Source organism: Arachis hypogaea, chromosome 9 (assembly GCF_003086295.3).
Source record: "Arachis hypogaea cultivar Tifrunner chromosome 9, arahy.Tifrunner.gnm2.J5K5, whole genome shotgun sequence".
Lineage (NCBI taxonomy): Eukaryota > Viridiplantae > Streptophyta > Magnoliopsida > Fabales > Fabaceae > Arachis > Arachis hypogaea.
In genome coordinates, this window is record NC_092044.1 from 4908462 (window position 1) to 4917991 (window position 9530).

The 9530-nt window shown below is 32.0% G+C and overlaps 2 protein-coding genes across 4 annotated transcripts; both read right to left on the minus strand.

Moving 5' to 3' along the window:
• Nucleotides 1–1538: 1538 nt before the first annotated feature.
• On the minus strand, nt 1539–4451 carry LOC112710060 (putative F-box/FBD/LRR-repeat protein At4g00315). Of its 3 annotated transcripts, none has more exons than XM_025762151.2 (4): nt 4341–4451; nt 2794–4007; nt 2481–2675; nt 1539–1959 (listed from the first exon to the last, which is right to left on the minus strand). In XM_025762151.2, exons 2-4 carry the CDS (start codon nt 4003–4005, stop codon nt 1753–1755), a joined length of 1614 nt encoding a protein of 537 aa, XP_025617936.1. In that variant the 5' UTR covers nt 4006–4007; nt 4341–4451; the 3' UTR covers nt 1539–1752. The 3 variants fall into 3 exon arrangements, with proteins under 3 accessions (XP_025617936.1, XP_025617937.1, XP_025617935.1); XM_025762152.2 differs by having other exon boundaries at nt 2794–4041; nt 4341–4437; XM_025762150.3 differs by having other exon boundaries at nt 2794–4414.
• Nucleotides 4452–6461: 2010 nt separating this feature from the next.
• Nucleotides 6462–8809, minus strand: LOC112710061 (uncharacterized). The gene is made up of 4 exons (XM_025762155.2): nt 8738–8809; nt 7399–8476; nt 7110–7304; nt 6462–6949 (listed from the first exon to the last, which is right to left on the minus strand). The coding sequence occupies exons 2-4, from the start codon at nt 7843–7845 to the stop codon at nt 6743–6745; spliced, it is 849 nt and encodes a 282-aa protein (XP_025617940.1). The 5' UTR covers nt 7846–8476; nt 8738–8809; the 3' UTR covers nt 6462–6742.
• Nucleotides 8810–9530: the final 721 nt, after the last annotated feature.

The window sequence follows — 9530 nt, forward strand, 5'->3', positions numbered from 1 at the left end:
TCGCATGAGTTGCGAAGGTTATGAGGCGGTGGTAGTGAGTTGAAGCTCGGAGAGGTGAAAGAGTTCTTCAAGATTGTTGGGAAGTAGAAGCGGTGGTGGCGTTGGTGGTGGTTGTTGTAGCGGAGGAGTAATGGTGGTGGTGGTGGAAGGTGTTGTCGGGAGAGAGAATCTCCATTGGGTGAAGCTTTGGGAGGTTGTGGAGGAAGAAGAAGAGGTGGAGGACTCGCATGAGTTGCGAAGGTTGTGAGGCGGTGGTAGTGAGTTGAAGCTCGAAGAGGTGAAAGAGTTCTTCAAGATTGTTGGGAAGTAGAAGCGGTGGTGGCATTGGTGGTGGTTGTTGTGGCGGAGGAGTAATGGTGGTGGTGGTGGAAAGTGTTGTCGGGAGAGAGAACCTCCATTGGGTGAAGCTTTGGGAGGTTGTGGAGGAAGAAGAAGAGGTGGAGGACTCGCATGAGTTGCGAAGGTTGTGAGGCGGTTGTAGTGGTGACGGCGGTGGCGGTGGCGGTGGTGGAGGAGTGCTGGGGAGGGGTGGTGAGTGGAGGGTGTTGCCGGTGGGGCTAAGAACAGTTTGGGCAGGCAGGGGATTTTTAGTTCCTACAACAACTTCTAGTGACATGTGGCACCTGCATTTGACAACTCAGCCTCCACCTGACACGTCATCCAGGCAACCTGTTGGCAACTGGTCACAGGGGTCGATACGTTCACTAATGTTGATGGTTGAGGACCTGGTTGAGGTTTCTGGATGATAAAGGTGCGACATATCTCAATTTAAAATGCTCAGAAGCCGGAAAGAGTATTTACCCAAAAATTTGTTAATCCAAATTAACTTTTAATAGATAAATCAACAGTTTAACATATCATATACAGAGAAAAAATAGTAACAGAATAATTAACCAATCTTATAAAAATAAAAATCAAAGAACAAAAAAAGTATTTTTTTTTAGAGAACCTCATTGTCGGAAGTCGTTTAAAATTTTTTCTTTATAAAATTTTTTCTCTATATTTTTCCTTTTCAAATTAATTTTCCCTTTTTCTCATCGTGCATACTGCATAGTAACAAATAGAATCATTAAATTTTATTGAAAAAATATAAATTTTAAAAATAAAAAGTTTGGTATAAAATTTGACAAAACAAAATTTTAAGATAAATAGAAACTAAATATAAATATTGTTGGTGTAAAATTCAATCTTTAGGTAAATGTTTAGAGATAGTAAAATGATAAAAATTTTGAATGACTTTAATTAGTTGTATTTCCTTAAAAAGAATACCGAACCAAATTGTTGCGAAATTTTATAAAAATCTATATAAAAAAACCATCCGAATAGTATTTTATTTTTAATTAAGAATAAATGGATGAAATATCATATTGTTTCCAAAATTTATAAAATTTTAGACGAATAATTTATAGCGTTAGATGGATAAAACTCACAATCAACAAGGGATAAAATATTAATAGAGAAAGTCTAGGAGGCCAATAACTTTTGTGTTTTGTGGCTAACATTTAATCATCAAAAGAAAAGTGAGTGATCTCTCATCATTAAATATAATCTCACACAATTAAAAATACTATTGATAGCCAATTGATGGTTACAAAATACAAAAATTGTTGTTCCCTAGCACTCCTCAATATTAATTGGTGTAAGTATAAAAACTTGAAAAAAAATACTCAATACGATACCCAAATCTTGTTTAGTGGTAACATCAAAATTGTAAATCTAATTAGGAATGTGTACCAGTTGATAACAAGAATATTACAATTCTAAGCTAAAACTAACAGATTTCCGGTCATTAGTTGACAATAATATTGAATTTACCGCGGTCTTAAAGTCAACCTTCTCGTCATCGTTGAATGAGTATGTGAGCTTGACAATCTTCAAGTCATGCCACCAACACTTTGTATCACCAAAATGGTCAAACCACTCCTGCTTTTTTCTGCCCATCAGCAACTCATAGACAAACTGTTGTGTTCCCAAAACAACAAATATAGTTAGTTAGAGACACTGCACACCATTTATATATATTGTTAACTGATAATCAATAGTGTGGTTCTGAAAACTACATCAAATTAGTTGGTTTAACCAATTAATCAAAAATTGGTCACTTGATCAATCTGATTCAGATAAGAAAATCAATTTAAAAAAATCAATAAAAAGGTCAAAAAACCATTAAATAAGTTGAATCAGTTCAAATTTTTACTGGAAAAAAACTTGTTAGAAGTTATTTTTTAAAATAGATTTTTTTTGAATATATATATATATATATATATATATATTATACAAAATATATTATTATAATATCTAATTCAATTCTGATTAAACTTCAATTAAATATTTAAACATTCAGTTTTACCGATTCAATAATGAACGATCTAATTTTTCAGAACCTTGATTGATACAGGGTTGTGAGTGGTTCACGAAAATATTGTAAAAACATTAATGGCGAACCAATACTGATATGACAAAAAAACTAATAAGCATACCACAGTGAATGGTTTCATGCCATAATCATCCTGAAAGAAGAATGAAATAGTTTTTGGACAGCAACAAGAGAGCAACCAATTCATATAATGGAAATACAGATCCTCATCCTCATTTGGAGAAGAGTCCAATTCCAAGCATTTGATACTAGGAGGAATGGATGAAACTTGCTGTATACTCAGACAATTCTGTTCAATCTACATAAATCATGATGCATAAAAGCAAATAAATTAATAAATAAATAGAATTGGAACAGATATGCAAGCAAACACAATGAATTAATCAAGTAACTAGCTAGCTAGTGAATCTACTTACCCCATCCATATGATAGACAGAGAGGGAGAGTGATGCCAAAACCTTTCGTGGTTTAATGTTTAGGATAAATTCCCTCAAGCTATAATAACCACGCCTAGAATCATGGGCAGGAGAAGCATCGAATACCAAATGATCAGAACTTGTTAGGAAAGATATAATAGCTCTGTCATCCCCGCAATAGTAAAATGATAATAAATTTGGAGCATCAATATTCACCTCCTTCAAGTCAGAGTTAACCTCCAAGATCATGAGTTGAGCACTCGAAATATTAATTCTCTCTAACATATTGCAAGAACACAATTCCAAATGCTCAAGGAAAGGGAAATTATGAAATAGATCAAGTAACCACTTCTCTGTAATACTGGAGTTCCTCAGCCGCAAACATCTCAACCTTGTGAAACTGTCTAAATTCAACCTGAGGGGAGCTTCTAAATTATAGAAAGGACCATATGCATAACATAAGTTCTCAAGATTTGGAGCATCAATATATACCTCTTTTATTCCTTGAATTTCAGCTTCCTTTAGCTTTTGTAGACCATGCAAGAATAATGATTCCACAAATTTTTCGTTTTCAAATGGATTCTTCTTTTTATATACTAAACAACAAGATACAGTTAAATCTTCAAGCAGGGGACAGTGAGAAATGAGATGCTCAATAATTCCTTTATCTTCAACGAGTAGATCACGTAAACATAGTGTTCTCAGTGAAAATAACTTGATAGAATGATTGAAGAATGATTGGTTAAGTTTTATTTTTCCTTTCAACACCAACTTAGTAAGAGATTTAACTTCAAAGACACAACGTGGTAAGTCATATGGTGGAACACGATAGGTGTCAAAGTAGAAGAGGCAAAGCTCAAGTACTTCCACACGATTTTCGCTAACCATGTTCATCCAAAGATCAAAATGATGGGACATATACTTATTGTGTTCTCGCATCATGTCGAGCTTAAATACTTTTATTGTTAAGCTTTGCTCACGAAGCTTCAACAATCTTCTCGTGACATAGCCAATTAGTTTGTCTAGTTTGCTAATTATCTGAGGACTATAAGAACCAAAAATAATTCTGTCGCAAATGGATAATATGGGAAATGAATACCATGTGTCTCTCCATTCATTTGACAAAACACTAGTCATAGCCGCATCTTTTTCTGGCAACCTTGCAAGAATGTCATGAAGTATAGGTTTTGGCAGAGCAGATATTCGGTCCATTTCTTCATAACATCATAAGCCGTTGAAAAAAGAGTTCTAAACGTCAATATAAATGATTTATCAGAGTAACGGAAGGATCTAATGTCTAAAAACCTCAAAAACAAACTCTTTTAAATCAACATGGCATCTGGTAGAAAATGGAAACTTTTATTTTAACCGAACCCTATGGAAACTTTTATGTAAAATTGCCATCCAGAATTTTCAGAAAATAAACAACATCAAAGACTTACGAGAAGCAAAATAAAACAGAAAAAAAAGGGGAAAAAGATCCACAAGCAGAATGAAAGAGAGATATCACAGATATGTTTGAAGTTCTACGAGGAAGATGCATTTACCGAAGAAACTTTGCCGCTTCGTTCAATCTCTCTACGACTCCTCTGTTGAGAAGTAACCGCAAGGGGTTAACAGTACTAAATTATTCTTCAATTCGCTTTATATATAGTTGCTATCACTAATGACCTAGGGCTTGTTTAAGTAAGTTTTTAAGAAAAAATAATTATTTTTTATAAAAAGATTTTAAAAAATAAAAATAATTTTATATTTAAATATCTATAAAAAAAATTTTATATATCAATTATATTTTAATATAATAATATAAAATATTTTTTGTTTATTTATTATAAAAAAATTAAAATTTTTTAAAAGAAATATAAATTATAATTTTTTAAAAAAAGTATTTTTTATTTTATTTTTAAAAATTTATCAAATATACTAAAAAATAAAAAAATATTTTCTTATAAAAATATATTTTTATTAAGGGATTTTTTATTTTTATAAATAAAATAAATATGATTTTTACCAAAATCCGTAATTTTAAAAAAATTTACCTTTTTAAATTTTTCTTTGTTAACTCGTTTACACTGTAAACGAGATAGCAGTGCTTGTATCTCGTTTACACAGTAAACGAGATAAGGCATGTCCGCGCCTATAAGTATAAGTCGTTTACAGCATTGTTTCGGGTCCCATTTTGACTTAGTCAACCTCTTTCTCCCCCTTTTAACCCTTTCCTACTCTATTTTTGACTGATACAGTCATGGCGCGCTAGGTGGGAAACGACGGGGACATCAACAGGCTGAACGAGACGTCGCATTACGCCAAGGCGGCCGACTTCGAGGTTAATTGCGTTCTGTTCATTTAATCTAAGTATGTGGCCATTGTTAGGGTAGTCTTGTAGTGACAAGAACGTAATTAAATGGTTTTTAAAACTCTATTTGCTTGTGCAAAGTTGTTATGGCTTAATTATTGGTTTGGAACTCTGTTTTTGTTGTGCTAGGTTGTTAGTATTGATAGCATTCTAATTAGGATTTTATTATTGGCATATGTGATGTAGAGATATGTGCAGGGTTTAAACATAAAAGTATGTTTTTAAGTAAAAGTAGCTGTAGTTTAGATAGAAATATTTGCTTAAAACAATTACTAAACAGAAAAAAGTAACATATTCATTAAAACAAAAATTTATAATCATCTCTTTATGAGGTTGAATTTTTTTTATAATTCTTCAAAGGCCTCGACTTCTACTGCCTCGACGAATGAGTCATACCCTTTCTCCACCCGACGCCATCGTCCCGTATCTGGTTGAGGCCGAATTCGACCACATGATGTCCCAATATCATAAATGTTTAGGCCTTAAAAAACTAACATTCCCATGTCAACATGGCAAACTATACAAGGATGAATTTTTCACAGTAAATTTTATAAGAAATCAAATATTTTCATGTTAAATGTGTGCAATTATACCTATTATGCAATGATAGAGAGGATAATTTATTATTTAGTTTTCAAAAAATATTGGAATAACTATCCTGAAATTTTGAAAAGAAAAACTTATAAAATAAATATATTAGTAAAATAATATAATAAAAATTAACTATCATTATTTATATTTTCATCATAAGACTTTATTATTTTAATTTAAAATAAATAAAATTTTATTTTTTCACTTTATACTTCATCACTTTGAAGAAATTTGTCACATGCAGTGTGGTTACATATGTATCTCTAGGGAGGGAGAAAAAAGAAAAAAAAGACACAAACACAAATAATCATAAAACAATCACCATAAAACTATCCAATTTGAAGAACATCTCTTAGATTAAATCATTAAAGTATACAACGACGAGAGTACGGACCCTCACTTCTCCGAAAGATAGCGAGAGTGGAATTGAAATTTATTTTACGGTTTTGAGGGTGAAAACGAGAACAAGAATTTTTGCTCATTAAAAACTTAAACCATTCTGATCTTAAATTTTGCAATTATCAAAATTCACCTTGAACGGTGCATCGAAATCCAAAGCTTAATAGCATAGCTACTCAAGATTTAGAGAATCAATACGTACTTCTAGTATTCTTTGAATTTTAACAAGTTACATTTTAGAAAAGAAAAATACTTATATGATAATATCTTCATATGAAGATGACATTATAATCTCTTAGATGGTTAATTAAATATATTTAGTCAAACATATCACATCATATAATGGGTCACAATACCATTGCTTGTATCATTCATTTTGCACTTTCACCTAGAACAACCACATTATTCCGCTTAAATTGAAATTCCAGAATTCAATTGATGGCAGAATCTAGAAAATTCTAATAAATGATATCCAAATATACTGTGTCACTAGTAGATTATGTTAAGCAAAAAGATTTAACTTAGTATATACATAAGCACTAAGATAAATGCATACGCACACACATCTAAGAAACTCAAATGGGGAATGCATGTCTGGCAAGATTACAACTCTAAGCCAAAAGTGATTAATTCCTCAACAGGGGATTCTGGCAATGCATCTAACATGGCTTTAAGATCTTCAACATTTTCATAAGTCCTTTCTAAATGTGTGACCTTCACAACCTTCAACCCATGCCAACAACACTGTTTGCTCCTTGAACGGAGATAGCACCCGCACTTCTTTCTATCCATCAGCATCTCATAGAAAAACTGTTATTTTTGTGAAATAATGAGTAAAGTTAGAGGCTCCATATAACATTTTATTTATCTTGATAAGTATTTGATATTATCAACACTCAACAAATGAAACTTGGACTTAAAGTTGTAAAGGGGAAAATTCAAGCTGAAAATTTTGGAGACAATGACATACCACAATGAATGCCTTCATGTTAAAATTAGATTGCAAGCAGAATGAAATAGTTTTCGGGAAGCAACTTGAAAGCAACCAATTCATAAGGGGAAAATAGCGAGCTTCCATATTCATAGGAAAACATAATTGAACATGTTTAATACATGGAGGAGGTGATGAAACTTGCAATACACCCACACCCAGGATTTCTCTAATCTGCATAATTCAGGGTACAAACAGACAAATAAATAAATAAATTTGGAAAATATGCAAGCAGAAGGAACCAATCAAGTAGAAAGTGCACACTTACCGAATATGGCTCGTGGATAAAAAGGGAAAGAGATGCCAAAACCTTTTGGGGTTTAATGTTTTGGACAAATTCCCTCAAGCTATAAACATGACGATGATTCATAATCACACCGTAATGAGCATTGAGTTCAAGTTGATTAGAAATTCTCAGAAAAGATATGACAGGGTTGCCTTTCCCGTCATACTCGCAGGATAATAAATTTGGAGCATCAATGTTGACCTCCTTCAAGTTAGAGCAATGTGATAAACTGAAGAACTTCAGTTCAGGACTTGGAATATTAATCCTTTCATGCTCAAACATAGAGCAATTATGCAACATCAAACTCTCAAGGAAAGGAATCCAATAAAACTGTTCAAGGAACCACTTGTTTGGGCTCCTCAAATTCTGCAAGCTCAACCATCTCAAATTTGTACAACTATCCAAATTCATCTTAAAAGGTGTATCCATATCAAGAGCACGATAATATAAGTTCTCAAGATTCGGAGCATCAATATATACCTCTTGTATTCCTCGGATATCAGCGCCCTTCAGCTTTTGTAGACCTTGCAAGTTGCAAGCTTAAATATTTCACTCAATAGGTCATAATCCTAGAATAGTGTGTATCCTCCACGTGAAGGGTTATATACATAACAAAAATGAAGAGTTAAATGCTCAATCAAAGGACAATGTGAAATGAAATGCTCGATAACCCTTTCATCTTCAAGAAGTACATGACTCAAAGACAATGTTCTCATTGAGAAAAACTTGAGCGAATGGTTTAAGAATGCAGGGTCAAGTCTAATCCCCTCTCTCAACACCAACTTAGTTAAATTCTTTGATTGCTAAGCCTTGGTCACGAAGCCTAGTTAATCTTTTACTGACATACTGAATGAACATGTCTAATTTGCCATGTAAATTAAAAAAATTGCGGCTGCAATAAGACAATATGGGAAATGAAAACCATGTTTCTCTCCATGCCTTTGACAAAACACTAGTCTTAGCAGCATCTTTGTCTGGTAACCTTCCGAGGATGTCATGAAGTATAACTTTTGGCAGACCGGATATTCGGTCCATTTCTTCTCAAACTACAGTTGTGTCCCTGGGATAAGGCGTTGAAAAAAGAGTTCAACATGTATCAGTATGGCATCTAGTAAAAAATAGGGACTAAGAACTTTTCAGGGACGAGTTTTTTCATATTAAAGCTCAAACTTTTCAGCATGACCCAAAATGTTGTGAACCGAACCCTAATTAAAATTGCCATCCGGAATTTTCAGAAAATGAAAAACAAAAAACAAAGAAAGATCCACAAGCAGAATGAAAGAAAGATATGTTTGAAGTTCTACGAGGAAGATGCATTTACCGAAGAAACTTTGCCGCTTCGTTCAATCTCTCTCCGACTCCTCTCTTGAGAAGTAAACGCAAGGGGTTAAAATTTAAAAAGATTGCTCTTGAATACGCTTTATATATGGCTACTGTTTAGATCAGACTCGTCAAAATCAAAGTTTAATTTTATTAATTTTTATAAGTTTTTTCCAGATTTAAAATCTGACCAATTTAAAGTTTAACAAGCTCATAAATTTATTTAAAAAAGCAATTATCCAAATCAGTTTTTAATAATTTTAAAATTGGATATTTTAGTTTTCAAGAAAAATTAATACACAGATTAATTCTTAAAATTTTATTTTGATAGACAAATCAGTCTTCAGTTTATTTTTCAGCAGAATAATTATCCAAATCAGTCTCCAAAGATTTTAAAAACGGACATTTTAGTCCCCAAAAAAATTAATATACAAATTAATCCTCCAATATTTTTTTCCGTTAGACAAAACAGTCCTCCGTCTAAAAAGAAAATAAAATAAAATTATTATTATTATTATTAATTGCACAATAATATTGTACTATATTTTTTTGTATTTTTTGAACAAAAATAATAATAAATTTATTCATTATATTATTAGAGATTATTCTACAAAAAATTCAAGATTAAAATCATATTTTTGTATTTAATATAATCAAAAGATGTTCTATGTTAAAAAAAAATATGTATGTATTAAAAAATATGTATTAAAAGAAAATATTTTAATTTGAATTTATATTAAATACATATTTTTTTTAATACAAACATATTTTTTAAAATAAAATATTTTTTATTA